This window comes from Erinaceus europaeus, chromosome 2 (genome assembly GCF_950295315.1).
Source record: "Erinaceus europaeus chromosome 2, mEriEur2.1, whole genome shotgun sequence".
Classification (NCBI taxonomy): Eukaryota; Metazoa; Chordata; class Mammalia; order Eulipotyphla; family Erinaceidae; genus Erinaceus; species Erinaceus europaeus.
The window spans coordinates 34,823,368-34,843,041 of record NC_080163.1 but is presented as its reverse complement, the minus strand read 5'-3'; the positions used below and the strand labels follow the sequence as shown (position 1 = coordinate 34,843,041).

Sequence of the window (19,674 nt, the reverse complement as noted above, 5' to 3'; positions counted from 1 at the left end):
GAGGGTCATGGGCACCCTCCATACGGGGAAGGACTTTGGATAGATAGCTATGGACATATCCTGTTTTGCCATTCTGAGGGACCCTCCTGTCCGCTCCTTTCCCTCTAGTCTGTAGTCTACTGCCATGGAGGGCGTGTTGGCTTCTTCCAGGGAGACATCCGTCTCCTCTCAGATGACATGAAGGCTCTGTGTCCCACCATCTTTCCCGTGGTCCCACGATTACTGAACCGGATGTATGACAAGGTAAGTCTCACAGAGATTCTTTTTTTTTTTTTTTATTTAAGAAAGGATTAACAAAACCATAGGGTAGGAGGGGTACAATTCCACACAATTCCCACCACCCAATCTCCATTTCCCACCCCCTCCCCTGATAGCTTTCCCATTCTCTATCCCTCTGGGAGCATGGACCCAGGGTCATTGTGGGTTGCAGAAGGTAGAAGGTCTGGCTTCTGTAATTGCTTCGCCGCTGAACATGGGCATTGACTGGTCGGTCCATACTCCCAGTCTGCCTCTCTCTTTCCCTAGTAGGGTGGGTCTCTGGGGAAGCTGAGCTCCAGGACATATTGGTGGGGTCTTTAGTCTAGGGAAGCCTGGCCGGCATCCTGATGACATCTGGAACCTGGTGACTGAAAAGAGTTAACATGCGAAGCCAAACAAATTGTTGAGCAATCATGGACCCAAAGCTTGGAATGGTGGAGAGGAAGTGTTAGGGGGGTACTCACTGCAAACTCTAGTGTACTTCTACTTTCAGGTATATATTTTGCAGTAGTTTACGGATACGTGTGAACATATGCTTTCTCTCACAGAAACTGGTGTATATCTAGGTTTTGGGACTTTGTTAGAAAGTGAACCACCTGAGATGGAATTAGAGTATACTATGAAAGGAAAGATCTCACCCGAGTAATGAAGCTGAAGGGTTGTCCACACGTGAAGTCTCTGGACACAGTCTGAAGTGGAGCATGTTGAGGTGGCAATCGTTGTGTTGGTTAGGTTGTGATTGGCAGATGCAATATTATTTGATATGGATTGGGAGAGGCATACGGGAAAGTGGGCCCTATCCAAGGGTTCCAGGACTGGGGGAAGTAGGGGCTCTATATTGGAGATGTGAGGTTCCTGCTGTCTTAGGGTTCAAAAAGACAATGGATAGTTAATGTTATCATCACATTGTTTGGTAATTGGGTTAACTTTGAAAAGTCCTTTTGTTATAGTTTGCTGTACAGTACCCAGTATCTTGTATATAGCTGTGCTATTGGTTGCTTCTGATCTACTTGGTCTAGGCTTTTGAGAGAGTCCACATATCAAATACACAGCCTATATATTAAAAAGATTCAGTCTGTGTTTTAAAAAACTTTGAGACATACAATTAATTTTCCCCCTCTCGTATTAATTAACTAGTGATTTATATGACTACATTTTACTACATTTTTACATTTTACATTTATATGACTACATTTTTACATAAACACCATTCCCACCACCAAAAGACTCTCACAGAGATTCTGACCAGGCTGAGGAGCTCTATTTCTTTTTCTTTTTTTTTAAAGTGAAAACTTATTACTTTAATAGATAGGCTAAAAATAAAACATCAAACAAGATTTGAAAGCTTATTGCTTATGACTGGGGAAGTACCTCAACTGGCAGAGCATCAGACTTGCGTGATTGAGGTTCCTTGTTTGGTCCCTGTTGCCAAATGTACCCGAATGGAGCTCTGCCTTGAGAAGTTTTAAATATAATAACTAATTTAATTTTTTAATTTTTTGTTTGTTTTTCTTTCTTTCTTCTTTCTTTCTTTCTTTCTTTCTTTCTTTCTTTCTTTCTTGGTGGATTAATAGTTTACCGTTGACCATAAAATACAGTAGTTGGTACATGTGTGACATTTCTCAGTTTTCCCAGTAACACTCTAACCCCCCACTTGGGTCCTCCTCTACCATCATGTTCCAGGACCTAGACACCCCTCCTCACCCCACCCAGAGTCCTTTACTTTGGTGCAATACACCAAATCCAGTCCACCTTCTGCTTAAAGTTTTCCCTTCTGTTCTTGTTTTTCAACTTCTGCCTATGAGTGGAGCTCTGTTTCTTTTGTATGAACATACCTCTACCCCCATACCTCTACCCCCAGGCCTCAGAAGGTGTCTTGTGCTTCATGTTCTTTGGATCTCATGCTTATTTTTCCTGTCTTTTTTCTTCAAAACATTAGATGAAAAAAAAAATCTTTCCCAGGAATTTCTATCTCCACAACATGTCTGAACTTGGTAATATGGTAATGTCAGCCTTTCACTGGAAGCCGAAAATGGTGATGTCCTGAAGGGGCAGAATAGAGCATGGCTTCTGTGCTGACCAGTCCAGCCTTCTACTTCTTGAGAGGTATGCCTAGAAAAGAGATATGCAGATCCAACCACTATTCCAACTTCTCATCCTCAGATCTTCAGCCAGGCAGACACACCACTAAAGCGCTGGCTTTTGGAATTTGCAGCAAAGCGTAAACAGGCTGAGGTCCGGAGTGGAATTGTCAGGAACGATAGTATATGGGATGAACTCTTCTTTAATAAGATCCAGGTAAGGAAATGAACTAGAGGAGCCTAGGGAGGTGGCTCAGTAGTAGAGTGCATGCCTTACATGTGTCAAGCCTTGGATTAAATTATACCACATGACAAGAAAAATAGTCAGATGGACCATCACAAATAGTGGAACAGTGCTCTGCCTGCTTGCTATATTATTCATTATCATAAAAAAGAGAAAGAGAATGCAGAACTAATTATGGAATGACACCCAAATGTCTGATGGTTGAATTTTACAAAACAATTAGAGAAGTTTAATGTTATAATTTATTCTTAAAATCTAAGCTAAAAAAAAAGACAATGAAATTCTAAAGGGCTCAATTTTGTTCTTTAGAGTGTATTATAGATTTAAAAGAGAACCAGCCAGGACTCCTGGGAAGCATATTCCTTGACCTCCAAAACCATCAGGACAACTTTGTCCAAAAGTAATCAGGTCAACTAAGGATTTTGAAACCTGAAAGTTCTCTTGTTCCACACAGTAGCTTTGACCAAAGTGCTTTCCATCAGAACTGGGCTCTGACTAGATAGATGGCCAATAATCTTCCTTTTGCTTCCTGTTTCCTATACCTTCTACTTAAACCTAAGTACATCGTGAATTAATAATTTCTGTATCCGCATTAAAGTGTTTTTTTGTTTTGTTTTGTTTTGTTTTTTTACCACCAGAATTATTACTGGGGCCCTGTGTGTGCACAACTGCAGACAAGCCCACTGTTCCTGGCAGCCATTTTTTTCTTATTTTTTATTTGATAGGACAGAAAGAAATTGAAAGTGGCAGGGAGAGGTAGAGAGGGAGATAGAGACACTTGCAGCTTCCCGCCCCCTGCAGGTGGAAGACCAGAGATCTTGAATCCTGGTCCTTGCGTATAGTAATGTGTGCATTCAACCAGGTACTCTACTGCCTAGCCCCTCACTGAAGTTTTCAAGCTCCACATTACCCAAGAAGTTTGTACTCATTTTTATTGCTATTCTATTTTTAGCTATGAATATTAATATTTAAACTCTCTTCTTGGCTCAAGTTACAGAAACAAAGTGTTTAAAGACTCCTTTGTTCTCTAGTGAATAGTAAATAGAGCCTGATATTGATTTATAAATGAAAAAAAGGTTATTCCAATAGTATGGAAGTGAGGGGAAATTGTCCTAAGTAATTGTTTTAAATGCTTGCAAAGTGAGACAGTGAGGTAGCTGCTGTGTGTTTTAGGGAAAGGAGAATGAAAATTGTAAAGTGCTACATAGATTAGTGGTATTTTTCTCAGAAGACATAAAATAGTTTGCCTAATTGTGGGTTGAGTCGCAAAACTGCTTCATTTGGAAGAAGGGAACTCCTTAGCTCATGAGTTATAAAGCCTCTGGCCTCCTTTCTGATCCCTACCTTAGGGTCCAGGTAGGGTTCAGTTGAATGTAACTAGTGGTTGAGGCCCCAAAGGGCTAGACTACACCTTCAGAAATACAACTTTCATAGGTTCTTTTTTCTTCCCACAGGCTAGTCTTGGTGGGTGTGTGAGGATGATTGTTACTGGAGCAGCCCCAGCATCACCAACAGTCCTCGGATTCCTCCGGGCAGCTTTGGGATGTCAGGTATTATCATTAGGTGCTCTTTCCCACGGGTGAGATTTGTGTTAGGAAAGGCACGAAACCCATTATACCCTCTACTGTACAGAGAAGTAACCAAGAGATAAATGGATTGACGTGGAGGTGATTATGCTTAATGAAGTGAGTAAGGACATAAAAGACAGCTACCAGATTGGTTTTCTCATATGTGGAATATAAATAACTGAAATACATGAGCTTGTCAAAAATAAAGTAGCCAAATATCCCTAAGATTTTTTGAGAACTACTGTGGTTATCAGGGTACAAGAAGACAGAACTTTGGTGATAAGTACAGTGTAGAACTATAATCTTATAATATTGTAACCATTATTAAATCACTAATAAAAACATTTTAAAAAAATACCCAAAGGCAAGATTTTTCAGGGAAGATTAGTACTTTCATCTGAGACTAAAAATGAAAATGCAGATTTAGCCAGGATGACCTTTGTAGCATTCTGGAAAATTTAGACATGTCCACTCTGGGAAAAGAAGTGAAATAAATTATACTGGTCATCAGTGAACCAGCAGCTCTCTACTACACCTCTTTTTCTGCATCTCTGCACTCTTTAACTTAGAAAAATATATATCTCCCAACCTGGAAGAGGAGCACAAGGTAGGGGTATTAAAGTTCATTTGAGTTTGTTTTCAATTCAATAGGTTTAATAATGAAGGAAACATTCCACTTACTCATTCAGTTGGTATTAAGTTCCTAGGTACTCAGAGTATAGTAACATCATTGTAACTGATGGGCTTTAAATAAGTGCAAGCAAAAATATGCATGCTTAACTTTTTACATTTTAGAGGCTATGGACTTCTTAAACTTTCTTCCTATTCTCTACCAATATGGCTATTCACATGATATATTTTCGTAAATACATGAAACTCTGGAGGGAGGTGTCTTATAGAGATCAAAAAATGCAGTGGATTTTTTTTTCTTTTTTATTTATTTAAGAAAGGATTAATTAACAAAACCATAAGGTAGGAGGAGTACAACTCCACACAATTCCCACCACCCAATCTCCATAACCCACCCCCTCCCCTGATAGCTTTCCCATTCTCTATCCCTCTGGGAGCATGGACTCAGGGTCATTGAGGGTTGCAGAAGGTAGAAGGTCTGGCTTCTGTAATTGCTTCCCTGCTGAACATGGGCGTTGACTGGTCGGTCCATACTCCCAGTCAATGCAGTGGATTTTTAATTTTTTATTTACTTATTTCCTTTTGTTGCCTTATTGTTGTAGTTATTGTTGCTATTACTAATGTCATTGTTGGATAGGACAGAGAGAAACAGAGAGAGGAGAGGAAGACAGAGAAAGGGAGAGAAAGACACCTGCAGACCTGCTTCACTGCCTGTGAAGTGACTCCCCTGCAGGTGGGGAGCCGGGGGCTCGAACTGGGGTCCTTAAGCTGGTCTTTACACTTTGCGCCACGTGCGCTTAACCCGCAGCACTACCGCCTGACTCCCAGATTTTAAATTTTTATCTTTCACACATATTATTGAAATGGAAAACATAGTCCATAGTTAAAAACAGATTTTTAACAGTTTTGTTCCAAACCACTATAATAAATGTCTGTGGTAAAAATAGCACTTCAGTCAAGCACTTCTAGCCACACCTGTTATCTGTGTAAACCTGGAGTTAGCTCTACCTCCAGAGCATCTCTCCAGATGCTCAATGGGAGGTCAACTGGCTGAAAAGAGCAGCCAGTCAGCTACAGGAGGCTGTGTGTCTACAAGGTGGTTCCCATGTTTTGTTTGAAGGTTTATGAAGGCTATGGCCAAACTGAGTGCACAGCTGGATGTACCTTCACCACACCAGGGGACTGGACCTCAGGTATGTTGGATTAGAGTTGGGAGTGGTTCACAGGGCACTGCCCAATAAATACAGGAAACTCTGAAATTTCCTTTTGGAAATAACAATAATGATAAAAAGAAAAACACTGGTATTGGTTTTGTCTGAATTGGGGCATAGTGGATCTTCTGTGGTGCTGGAACCTTCACCATTTCCTGGCTGACTTTTTCTTCATTTTTACTTGTGGGGAGGAAGATAGTAGGGAGGAGATAACATGGCATGAGAGCTTCCCCAAGCACCACTGAGTTTCCATATGGTACGGGGGTTCAAGCCTGGGCCTTTACATGTCAAGGTACAAGCCATATAAGGTTACTTGTTCCTTAGTCTTTGGCTCTACTATTTTTTTGGTTTTGTTTTTCACCAAAGCACTCTGTTTACCTCTGATGGTGGTGTTGAGGATTGCACATGGAACTCAGAGTCTCAGGCATGAAAGTTATTTGCATAACCATTAGCCTGTCTTCCCAGTCTCAGTTGTTTTCTCTGTTATATGCTTTGGTATTTTCTTATTTCTTATATATATATATATATATATATATATATATATATATATATATTTATATTAGAGAATGAGGTAACACAGCAATGAAGCTTCCTTCAATGCTGTGGGGCTAGGCTTGAACCTGGGTCACACACATGGCAAAGAATATCATCTACTTGATATATCATGTTTTTTTTTTAATTAATGAGAAAGATAGGAGGAGAGAGAGAAAGAACCAGACATCAGTCTGGTACATTTGCTGCCAGGGATTGAACTCAGGATCTCATGCTTTAAAGTCTAATGCTCCACTTTATCTACTGCACCACTTCCTAGACCATGATAAATCATGTTTTAAAAGAAAGAATAGATCACAAAATATACATCCAGGTGGAAAAAATATCAATAAATATTAGTATGCTTGATTTGATCAATTCTAAGTGTACTACATATGCTTATGGTCATGTTTGAATGAAGAATCAGGCTATGAGTTGAATATGATTTTAGAAGTAGAGGCAAGTTTATAATGGCCATGGAATTACTTCTAAAAATCTGAAAATCATTCAGCAAAAGAATCCTCTGGGATTCCATCGTCCTGTAGGAATCTACAGCCACTTTTTATACTTTACTTTTCTCAGCTACAAATAAAAAAACTTGAGATGGTGTGTGTACAAGTAAAATATGCCCAGTAATGCAATACTATTTACAGAGCAGAAGTCAACAGAAATGTGATAGGTGAATTATAAATTAAAATCCTATTTGACCAAGCTCAGTATTGATTTTTTTCCTTTAAACACTAACTGAATTAAGCCTATTTTTTTTTTATAAATTCTTTGATCTTCCTACCATTTGAAAATCTACTAACAGGACTGTTACCAGAAGACCCTGGTCAGTAGTGTGTGTGTGTGTGTGTGTGTGTGTGTGTGTGTGTGTGTGTGTGTGTGTGTTGCCACTGGGGTTGTCACTGGGGCTCCCTACTGGCACAATGAATGCAATGTTCCCGGAAGCCACTTTTTTCCTTTCCTTTGTTGATAAAGACAGAGTTGAGAGGGGAGGGGCAAACAGAGAACAGGGGAGAGTCATAACTACAACACTGCTTCACTGCTTTTGAAGCTTGCCCCCAGCAGGTGGAGACTCAGGGCTTGAATGTGGGTTCTAATGCATGGTAAACATGTGTTCTCTACTGGGTGCAGCACCCAGCCCCTCACTATCTTTTTTTTGTTTTGTTTTTTATTATTGCCATCATATTTGCTAAGCACCCTCATATATCTCTTTCCTTTGGACACTTTTTGTTCCCCCTCTTAAGTCATTCTCTTCATTTCCCTATTAAGACTTAAAGTTTGGTCTTTTTAATTTTTTCTTACCATAAAAACTTGCAAAGGCTATTGTGTATACTTTGTATAATTGTGAGAGAATTGGCATCCTTTCATTTAAAAGAAACTGAAATGTCTCAACTTCATATTTTAAATCTAGGTTGCTCACTTTTCATTCAGGACCTGGCCAGTATCGTAAAAACCTTGTCAGTGGCTTTTTTGTTGTTGTTGTAGTTATTATTGTTGTTGTTATTCATCATTCTTAGATAGGACAGAGAGAAATGGAGAGAGGAGGGGAAGACAGAGAAGGGGAGAGAAAGACAGACACCTGCAGACCTGCTTCACTGCTTGTGAAGTGACTCCCCTGCAGGTGAGAAGCCGGGGGCTTGAACTGAGATCCTTATGGGGTCCTTGCGCTTTGCGCCACATGCACTTAACCTGCTGCACTACCGTCCAACCCCCAAATTGTGTGGAGTTGTACCCCTCTTATCCTATGGTTTTGTCAGTGTTTCCTTTTTATAAATAAATGTAAAGAAAACTTGCCAGTGTGCCCATGTACAGCAGAAAAGCAATTACAGAAGCCTGATCTTCCACCTTCTGCTCCCCATAAATATCTTTGATCCACGGGGCCAAGCAGTGGCGCACCTGATTAAGCAATCGCATTACAATGAGCAAGGACCTGGATTTGAGCCCCACCTGTAGGGCGAAAGCTTCACAAGAGGTGAAGCAGGGCTGCAGGTGTCTCTCTGTCTCTCTCCCTCTCTATCTCCTCCTCCCCTCCCAACTTCTCTCTGTCTCCCTACCCAATAATAAATAAATAAAAATATTTTTTTTAAAAAAGATCTTTGGTCTATACTCCCAGAGGGATAAAGAATAGGGAAACTTCCTGTGGAAAGAAGGGGATATGGAACTCTGGTGGCAGGAACTATATGGAATTGTACCCCTCTTATCCTACAGTCTTTACAATCATTATTAAATCACTAATGAAAAATTAGGAAAAAAAAAAAAAAACCTTGGGAGTCGGGCAGTAGCGCAGCAGGTTAAGCGCACGTGGCGCAAAGCTCAGGGACCAACATAAGGATCCCGGTTAGAGCCCCGCCTCCCCACTTGCAGAGGAGTTGCTTCACAAGCGGTGAACAGCAAGGGCAGCAAAAGGGAATAAATAAATATGTTTTTAAAAGAAAAAAAACCCTTGCCAGTGAATTTTGTGACAATTGACTTAATAACATATATGTAACTTTTTATTGGTATATAGAATACCAAGAAAAGTTGAAGTATTATTTTTTAAATATTTATTTATTCCCTTTTGTTGCCCTTGTTGTTTTATTGTTGTAGTTATTGTTGTTATTGATGTCGTCTTTGTTGGATAGGACAGAGAGACATGGAGAGAAGAGGGGAAGACCGAGAGGGGGTGAGAAAGACAGATACCTGCAGACCTGCTTCACCACCTGTGAAGTGACTCCCCTGCAGGTGGGGAGCCAGGGGCTTGAACTGGGATCCTTACGCCAGTCCTTGCGCTTTGCGCCATGTGAGCTTAACCCACTGCACTACCGCCTGACTCCCCAGTATTATTTTTCTAAGGAAAGGTTATCTTGCCCATGCCTTCTATTTCTTTTTTAAAATAATTTAATTATAAAATATAGACAAGACCATAGAATAAGAGTGGTACAGTACCACACAATTCCCATTACCAGAGTTTCATATTCCATCCCCTCCCCTGAAAGCTTTCCTATTTTTTTATCTCTCTGGGAACATGGACCGAAGATCATTATGGGGTGCAGAAGGTGGAAGGTCTGGCCTCTGTAATTGCTTCTCCACTGAATATGTACATTGGCGGGTTGATCCATACTCCCAGCCTGTTTCTATCTTTTCCTAGTGGGACAGAGCTCTGGAGAGGTGGGGCTCCAGCACACATTGGTGATGTCATCTGCCCCAGGAAGTCAGACTGGTGTCATGGTAGCATCTACAACTTCGTGTCTGAAAAAGTGTACTATATTGGCTTCATTTGGTTGCTTAGAGGGAATTCACATTCTTGCACTTTATCCCAAACCTACTGAGTTAGAATCTGCATTTTAACAAGATTTCTTTTCTAGGTAATTGTTACTTACATTAGTCAATGATCTGATGAATGTGGGGAAAGCAATGACAATTATATCTTCTGAATCCCGAATCAAGATCTGTGATCTGACAGTGAGCCAAATGTTTCAATCCAGACACTACTGTAACAATATCCTGATTTGGGGGGTCAGGCGGTAGCGCAGTGGGTTAAGCACACGTGGTGCAAAGTGCAACAAATGGTGAAAGGATCCCTGTTTGAGACCCTAGCTCCCCACCTGCAGGGGAGTCACTTCATATGCAGTGAAGCAGGTCTGCAGGTGTCTCTTTTTCTCTTCCTCTCTCTGTCTTCCCCTCCTCTCTCCATTTCTCTCTGTCCTATCTAACAACAATAGTAATAACAGCAACAATGATAAACAACAAGGGCAGCACAAAAAAAAGGGAAAAAATAGCCTCCAGGAGCAGCAGATTCGTAGTGCTGGCACCGAGTCCCAGCAATGATCCTGGAGGAAGAAAAAAAATCCTGACTTTATAGTTGGTATGAGCAGGAGACCCACACAACACACACACACATACACATACACGTCCAGATGTTCCTGTCCATATCTTTAAGAATCATACTGAAACAAAGGTTCAGTGGAGGTTCGTCTTCTTTCTCCAAAGCTTTGTTTTATCAACATTTGATAAGTAGACAAATATCCATATACATGTGTTTCATTTTCCATCCATAATACCCTCACTTTGACTACTTTGGGATGGTTACATCTCATGGAGCATCTTCAGTGCTGAAATTGACATATCCCTTATTACTCTGTGTTCTAGGGCATGTAGGAGCACCTCTGCCCTGCAATCACATCAAGCTGGTTGATGTGGAGGAACTGAACTATTGGACGTGCAAAGGAGAGGGAGAGGTAAACTTAAGCACTTAGCCATTCATGTCTACAGATGCTATACCACTTGTTTTACCAGCAAGTAAAGCAAAACAAAAACAATGGAAATGGAGTTACTTTCCTTCTACCATATATATATATATATATATAGTCATTTTTGTTACTGATCAATATGACTCCACTTAGCATTTACTCTCCTGTTTATGAAGTAGTCAGCCTGAAAGGCTGAGACTGGGCTGGTCTAAATCAAGATTTAGAATCCCCAAACTTAAAAAAATAAAATTCATCTCTTCCCTCACTGGGATGGTCTGCTGCGATGCACCTATCCCTGAGGGAGCATAACCATTTGCAAATAGTCCAGTTGAAGTAAAAAGAACTAGCTTATAATTATTCTTTGAGAGTGGGTAGGGTATGAAAGCTGACTGTCTGGTTGCAAGGCAGAGTTCAAACAGAATCAGTCAGCCATCAGTTTCCGATGAGACCTCATCCAGTAACATAAAACAGCATATACTTAAGATTAAGAGTTGTTGAGGAAGAAGGGGTAACAGAGACTGGCCTGAAGTGGTCTGGTCAGGGAGATAACTTGGAGAAGGTATTTCTTGAGAGACGACAAGGAAAAGTTCAGACAGTGGTAACTGTTCCAATACTCTTTCTGTCACTGCAGTTTCCACAGTGAATGTTTCATGGGGTAGTGCACACTCTACTCACACTTCCTGAGAATATAAGGCTGGGATTTCTTGTGCTGTGGACAGGGAGTAACTGAGTGTTTGTCCCTACAGATATGTGTGAGAGGACCAAATGTGTTCAAAGGTTACTTAAAAGATCCTGACAAGACAAAAGAGGCCCTGGATAGTGATGGCTGGCTTCACACTGGAGACATTGGGAAATGGCTGCCGGTACGTATGTTTACAACCATGGAGCTCCCAGGTGTTTTGTTGTCTAATTCACTCCTGAGGCAGGGGTCTTAGTTATAGACTCTTTGACAGTTATTCAGAAGTATCTACAAACTGTAGTAGCAGCTGGGGCCTAGTTACTGGCCCTCACTTGCATAGACCTCTCCCAAGCCTATGCCCTTTATATTATTTTTCATCACAAGGACACTTAAAGTTTGAAAAAAAAAATCTTAATGCCCCATATCACTTTAGATCTGATACTAATGTCTTATAGCATGAATAAAGTTACTCCACCCAAATCCAGGGTATTTTGAGAAGCAAGTAAATTAATTCATGTGAACCACCTAGTTAACTCAAAGCCACATAATGTAGACAGGCAATCTGTGGAGCTTTATTTTTTTTACTATTATCATTACACTTTGAAGTAGTATTTAACAGATCAAGGAAAGGGTATAAATTCCTAATCCAGAAAGACTTTATTCAATTCTTAGCTCTACTTCCTTCTGATTGTGTATCTCTAGAGGAACTAAGTAATCTGTTTGATCTTCACTTTTTTTATTGATTAAATAATGATCAACAAAACTGTAATGTAAGAGGGATACAATTCCAGGAGTCAGGCGGTAGCGCAGCGGGTTAAGCGCACATGGCGCAAAGCACAAGGACCGGCCTAAGGAATCTGGTTCAAGCCCCCAGATCCCCACCTGCAGGGGAGTCACTTCATAAATGGCAAAGCAGGTCTGCAGGTGTCTATCTTTCTCTCCTCTCTCTTTCTTCCTCTCTCCATTTCTCTCTGTCTTATCCAACAACAACAATATCAATAACTACAACAAAAAACAACAAGGGCAACAAAAGGGATAATAAATAAATACTTTTTTAAAAAGAAGGATACTACCCCATGCAATTTCCACCACCAGAGTTCTGCATCCCATCCCCTACACTGGAAGCTTTCCTGGTCTTTATCCCTCTGGGAGCATGGACCCAGGATCACTATGGGGTGCAGAAAGTGGAAGGTCTGGCTTCTGTAATGGCTTCTCCACTGAAAGCCTCACTTTTGTCATCTATGAAATGGAAGTGATGACACTTAGCTCATAGGGTTCCATGAGGAACAAAGAAGCTAGTGTAAAGAAAGTAGGTGGTATCTCACCTGGATTTTGAGCAAGACAGACCCTATCTGTCTTTCTCTTCTGGAAAAATTTCTCTGGTTCAGGTGGACTGAACAGATGAAATAAAAACAGAATATGTGGAGAAGTCTGGTCAGGACTTGGTGGGGGAAGAAGAGGATATGAACAAGACTTGTGAGGGAGGACCAATGCCTAACTGCTGGAAGTCTCAGGAGAGGCAAATAGCAAGACAATCCTCTGGTTGTGAGCCTTGGTGACTGGGACAAGCTGAAGTAGGATGATGATGAGTTTCACTTGGATCATAAATGGCCTGGTTTCTGAAATGTTCATTCTAAGAATAGAGTCTAGGTTTGGAAGTCAGTAAAGAGCTTAGAAGTGAAGATCTGGAATCTTAGACATGAGAGTGGCAGTTACCTCAAGGAGTAATTATCAGCAGAAGTAAGGAAAAAGCAACATTCAAGGGCTGAACCAAAGAGATACACCTAATCACCACAGAAACTCAAAGCAGAGGTGATGAGAGTCCTAGAATCCTGGGCACAAGTACTCACTGGTCAAAGAATGGCCTGCCTATCGTAGAGGCCCTGGAGGGGTGATGACTCTTTTTTTTTTTAAATATTTTATTTTTATTTATTTATTCCCTTTTGTTGCCCTTGTTGTTTTATTGTTGTAGTTATTATTGTTGTTGTCGTTGTTGGATAGGACAGAGAGAAATGGAGAGAGGAGGGGAAGACAGAGAGGAGGAGACAAAGATAGACACCTGCAGACCTGCTTCACCACCTGTGAAGCGACTCGCCTGCAGGTGGGGAGCCGGGGTTCGAACCGGGATCCTTTGCTGGTCCTTATGCTTTGCGCCACCTGCGCGTAACCCGCTGCGCTACAGCCCGACTCCCCGGGTGATGACTCTTAATGGTGCTGGCGACTTCTGCTAGGGCTACAATCAATTATGGGGACTGTAGAGGATGCTCTTTTGGACAGAAGACCTAGGCATGGCTTAAGGGAGCTAATTTGAAGATATGAGTGATAAAATCCCATTGTTAGGATTTGCTGTGGCATATAAGACTTCACCATAATTTGTCTTTTTATACTATTTACTTATAGTTGTATCTTATAAAGAAACACTACCAGTTGCTTCTGTTCTCTCTGGTCTAAGCTTTTAGGAGGTTTAATATTTCAAAGAACAAGTCATTATTAGAAATGTTTACTGTCAACTGTAAAACATTAATTCCCCAATAAATTAAAAAATAAATCAATAAAATTACTTGTCAAGGCAGAAAATAAATAAAAAGACAAAATGATGAGAAAACCCAAATGATCAGCAATATTTCAGCAGGTAGAGAAGGAAAAGAAATATCACAGATATTAGGATAGAAGAAGTCCCGGGAGAAAGAAAGAAAAAGTATTGCTCCCCTAGGATCAAAGTTTCAGGAAGTACTGGTTCATCCTGTCAGAGACCACAGTATTCTTTCTGTTTGAAAGTGTGGGAAAGGTGACCCCTAGAAATAAGAAAGCAGGCACCCGTCATGGAAGCATGGGGTAAATTTTAAAAGCAGAATCTGTATCTTTTGATACGTTAAGATAATGAGTCACAAAGAATTCACAACTAAATCCTACTGAGACCAGGAGATAGCTCACCCAGTAGAATATGTGTCTTAACAAATTTCAGGTCCTGAGTTTGACCCTCCACACCACAGGGGAGCACCATAGGCAGCACTGGTGAGAGCTCCACAAACAGTGAAGTGGTGTGGTGTGTCTCCTTTCTGTCTCTCTCTCTCCCACTTTATTGTTGGGACTCAGTGCCAGCACTATGAATCCACCAATCCTGAAGACTGTTTTTCCTCCTTCCTTCCTTCCTTCCTTCCTTCCTTCCTTCCTTCCTTCCTTTCTTTCTTTCTTTCTTTCTCCTCTCTTTCTTTCTTTTCATTTTTAACTGGATAGGACAGAAAGAAATTGAGAGAGGAAATAGAGAGGGAGAAAGAGAGGAAGACACCTGCAGATCTATGCTACTTATGAAGTGTGCTTCTGCAGGTGGGGAGTGGGGACTTAAACCTGAATCCTTGCCCTTGGATTCATGTTCGCTTAACAGAGTGCACCACTGCCCCTCCCCCTCCTCCTCAGATAATATCATTTTTTAAAGATTTTATTTATTGATTTATGAGAAAGATAGGAGGAAAAAAGAGAAAGAACCAGACATCACTCTAGCACATGTGCTATGAGGGACTGAACTCCTGCTTGAGGGTCCAACGCTTTATCTGCCATCTCCCAGTCCACAGTATTATCATTGCTTGGCAGTGGTATCATATATACATGTGACTTTGGGTCCATTCCTCAGGGCCACACTTCAAAAAAAAAAAAAGGAAAGAAATCCCACCTTTACTCAGGGGAGTAGAAGATGTATAATCCTATTTATTTATTTTATTTATTTTGCCATCAGGGCTGTCCCTAGGGTTGTTTACTAGCATGTATCTTTTGCTCCCAAGAGGCTCTATGTTCTTATATTTTAGAGAGAGTGTGAGAGACAGCGAGGGAACAATACAGAGAGAAGAAAAAAAAAAGAAATGTATTAACAGGGGTCAGGCGGGCAGTAGCAGAGCAGCGTAAAGATCCTGGTTTGAGCCCCGGGCTCCCCACCTGCAGGGGAGTCGCTTCACAGGTGGTGAAGCAGGTCTGCAGGTGTCTATATTTCTCTCCCCCTCTCTGTCTTCCCCTCCTCTCTCCATTTCTCTCTTTCCTATCCATCAATGACAACATCAGTAACAACAACAATAATAACAACAACAACAATAAAACAACAAGGGCAACAAAAGGGAGAAAAAACAAATTTAAAAAAAAATTTTTTTAATGTATTAACAATTTGAGCCCACTGTTAAAATTCAATCTGATTACCAGTTTGAAGTCTTACGTGATTAGAATGAAGGAACATATCATATACTCAGAGCTATGGTCTAAAATAGGACATTTGGAGCAAAGACATAGACAAGACGGTAGTCTTGATAGGTGGTAGCAGATGGGTCTTCTGAAGTGAACGCCTGTTGCTGGGGTTGAAAGTGGAAAAAGTGCATGAAGGAGGGTAGCTGCTAAAGGGAAAGGACAGTAAAGACACAGGCCCAGCAGATCTCAGGAGCCACCAATCTGTGGGGCACAGAGGTTCCCTCCAGTGACACAGTGACTCTTGTAAAAACAGAGATGACAGATAAAGTAGCAGCAGCTCCAGGTGGAATCTGCAAGGTAGAAGAGACCAGGGATGAGGGACTATGACACTAAGAACTGATTGATATAGTTTCAGGCTCAGGAATGCCATCTCTTTCTGAAACTGTATGTCCAACTCCACAGGCAGGAACTCTTAAAATTATTGATCGGAAAAAGCACATATTTAAACTTGCTCAGGGAGAATATGTTGCACCTGAGAAGATTGAGAACATTTACATCCGGAGTGAGCCAGTAGCACAAATCTATGTCCACGGGGACAGCTTAAAGGTGAGTTTAAGGGAGCTTTAGTCTTCCCACATTGTTGAAAAATCTAGAGTGATCCTGGAATAATTTCCTAAGTATTTAGTCTTCTATTAAAATGGTAAATATTATTTTCTAATTACTGATTCAATGCCTGTTAGACTATGAGAGAAAATTCTTTTTTTTTAAGGAGAAATCTCAATTACTTGTCATTTGGTAAATTTCAGTTAGTAGATAAATTCCTTCAAGTAGTAGTAATAAGCATTCCCACTATTTTTACCTTATGTCCTGCTATTTCTAAGAGGAATTTTTGGGATAATATGCTAAAGCAAGACTCAGGGTTTCTGCTGTTTTGTTATTATTATAGATGAATGGATACAGTATTAAAAAGGTGGTGTTGATGATAATATAACTTATTCACATTAAAGTATTTAGAGGTCATTTATATTTTGCTTTCAACATTATGTATTTTGTTGATTTTTATTTATGTATTTTTATTTTTAATATATGTCATTTATTTATTTATTTATTTTTGCCTCCAGGCTTATTGCTGGGGCTCAGTGAATCCACTGCTCCTGGAAGCTTTTTTTTTTGCCCTTTTGTTGCCCTTGTTGTTTTATCGTCGTTATGGTTATTATTATGTTGTTATTGATGTCATTGTTGTTGGATAGGACAGAGAGAAATTGAGAGGGGAGTGGAAGACAGAGGGGGAGAGAAAGATAGACACCTGCAGACCTGGTTCACCACCTGTGAAGTGATCTCCTACAGATGGGGAGCCAGGGGCTCAAACCGGGATCTTGAACCAGTGCACTTAACCCACTGTGCTACTGCCTGACCATTTATTTTTATGATGTTCTGGAAATTGAACCCAGCATCTCATACATGTGCTCTACCTTTTAGTTGCCACCCCAGCCCAATTTTTTATTTCTTAATGTTTTACGGGAGAGTAAAGCAGAGAGAAAGGGAGAGAGAAAGAAGGGGGGAGAGGGAGAGAGGAAGAGAGGGAGAGAGAGAGAGAGAGGAAAGCATTGTTATGTTATCCATGAAGTTCTACTAATTTTATCTATTGTTCTCATGTGGTACCAGAGATTCCAACAAGGGCTTCAGACAGGTGCTCACCATTGAACTACCTTCCTGACCCTACGTCATTTAGATTTGAAGTCACAATAAGACTATTGTGAATATATTCTGTGTTGCTATTAGATTTATGTAATTAATATATTAAATTGTTCTTAAGAACATGCTCTAAGAATTTTAATCCTAGATTGAAACCATTTCAAAACCTGAAAATCCAGAGAAGCCTATGTGTTTTATTTCATAAAAATGTACTCATATAAGACCAGCATGACCTGCAAAGATTATGGGTTCTTTTTTACATTTTATTTATTTTTTATTTTTATTTATTTATTGCCTCCAGGGTAATTGCTGGGGCTCGGTACCTGCACTATCAATCCACTGCTCCTGGAGGCCTTTTTTTTTTCCCCATTTTGTTGCCCTTGTTGTTATTGTTGCCATTGATGTTGTTGTAGGATAGGACAGAGAGAAATTGAAAGAGGAGGGGAGGTAGAGGGGGGAGAGAAAAATAGACACCTGCAGAACTGCTTCACCACTTGCTAAGCGACCCCTCTGCAGGTGGGGAACCGGGGACTTGAACCAGTCCGTGCGCTTACGCCAGTCCGTGCGCTTTGCACCATGTGTGCTTAACCTGCTGCCCCCCCCCCTTATGGGTTCTTAAGACTCCTAGTACCTACTATTTATTAATTTTTTGCAAAGTTTGGGAGCTGTATCAGAAAAAAATTCAAGAACGTATGATATACTGCAGAAATGTTTCATAACATAAGCTTATTATTTTTAGAAAAGAGTAGAACTGAGAATACCAAGAAATTATTTTTAATGCTGAACCACAAACAACCACTTTAAAAGTTTTTTATGTGACTGCATTTTCCTCTGGTGTTTTCCACAGGCCTTTTTGGTGGGCATTGTTGTGCCTGATCCCGAAGTCATGCCCTCCTGGGCCCAAAAGAGAGGAATTGAAGGGACATATGCAGAACTCTGCTCAAATAAGGTTGGTACCTTGAGACTATTTTCTAAAAGATTGCTAGACTTTTTATGATATTATATAATGAGAGGACAGAAAAGCAATAGATCAATGAAATTGGAATACAGATTTACAATATTACTCATAAAGGGAACTCTAAACAGAACTGCTTTTTAGAATTGTGAAGGAACTCAGGATTCTCCTGAGAAAGTCTGATAAGTTATTGAAATCTGGAGCCAAGAAATAGCACAGCTTGTTGAGCTGTGTTGTTTTGCTGCTTGAAGAGAGTCAAAAAGGGATGGTACCTTACTCACCACTGCTGGTTAATAGCAATGTTAGAGGGGAGGCCTTCTGACTCAAAACCCTGCTCTTTCCAAATGTGAAATGGATTTTGTTTCTAGTAGGCTTATAGAACAATCAGAAAATTGAAAAAGCAACAGTTCTTTTTCCTTAAGCCCTAGCTACTCACATCTTCCAGAAACCTTTTGCTGGCACATTAGTGTCATGTGAAGGAGAATCACCAGGCTCTGGTCCTTCTTTATCTTCAGTCACAGGGGCCCTCTCAGCAGCAGCCGTTTAACCCAACTCTCTACTGGACCCTGGGCTCTTATGGAATGACAGAGTCTCAAGGGTTCACCATGATGACCAAAGAATCACTTTTAAAAAAAAAATCAGGGAGTCCAGCGGTAGCACAGCGGGTTCAGTGCACATGGCACAAAGTGCAAGGACCAGCATAAGGATCCCAGTTCAAGCCCCTGGCTCCTCACCTGCAGAGGAATTGCTTCACAAGTGGTGAAGCAGGTCTGCAGGTGTCTATCTTTCTCTCCTCCTCTCTGTCTTCCCCTCCTCTCTCCATTTCTCTCTGTCCTATCCAACAACAATGACATCAATAACAATAATAACTATAACAATAAAACAACAAGGGCAACAAAAGGGAATAAATAAAAAAATAATTTTTTTAAATCAAGTGGGGGGCCAGGCAGTAGCACAGTGGGTTAAGTGCACACGGAGTAAAGAGCAAGACGGAAGTAAGAATTCCTATGCAGTGAATTCATAGTGCAGTCAGTCGCCAGGCCCCAGCAATAATCCTGGAGGGGGGAAAAAATCAAGTGATTCCTTAACCTATTTGTGGTCACTCCTTTGACCCTGCCTAGCACTGATTTGCCCGATAAAGAGTTTGGCTTATTTCCAGGAAGTGTTAGCTCCAGTTGAGGGACAAGAGGACCACAATCACCAGCTATGTTTTGCTCAAAACTCAGTTTCCTCTATCTCCATTTGACATTTTTGTTTGTTTGTTTGTTTGTTTGTTTGGTTTTTGCCTTATAATCTTGCCTCTGTTGTTCAATTCAGGAACTGAAGAAAGCTATTTTGGAAGATATGGTGAGGTTAGGAAAAGAAAGTGGACTCCATTCTTTTGAACAGGTAACTATTGTCTTCCTTTATTTGTTCC

General features: G+C 40.6%; 1 protein-coding gene across 1 annotated transcript in view; it reads left to right on the top strand.

Moving 5' to 3' along the window:
- Window positions 1-19,674, top strand: part of ACSL6 (acyl-CoA synthetase long chain family member 6) — an 81,346-nt gene that overhangs the window by 46,649 nt on the left and 15,023 nt on the right. The window contains exons 11-19 of the mRNA XM_060177748.1: window positions 107-243; window positions 2,422-2,556; window positions 4,038-4,133; window positions 5,902-5,974; window positions 10,658-10,746; window positions 11,505-11,621; window positions 16,070-16,213; window positions 18,150-18,251; window positions 19,575-19,646. Of these exons, the coding sequence (XP_060033731.1) occupies window positions 107-243; window positions 2,422-2,556; window positions 4,038-4,133; window positions 5,902-5,974; window positions 10,658-10,746; window positions 11,505-11,621; window positions 16,070-16,213; window positions 18,150-18,251; window positions 19,575-19,646 (965 nt within the window). The remainder of the gene's footprint in view (window positions 1-106; window positions 244-2,421; window positions 2,557-4,037; window positions 4,134-5,901; window positions 5,975-10,657; window positions 10,747-11,504; window positions 11,622-16,069; window positions 16,214-18,149; window positions 18,252-19,574; window positions 19,647-19,674) is intronic.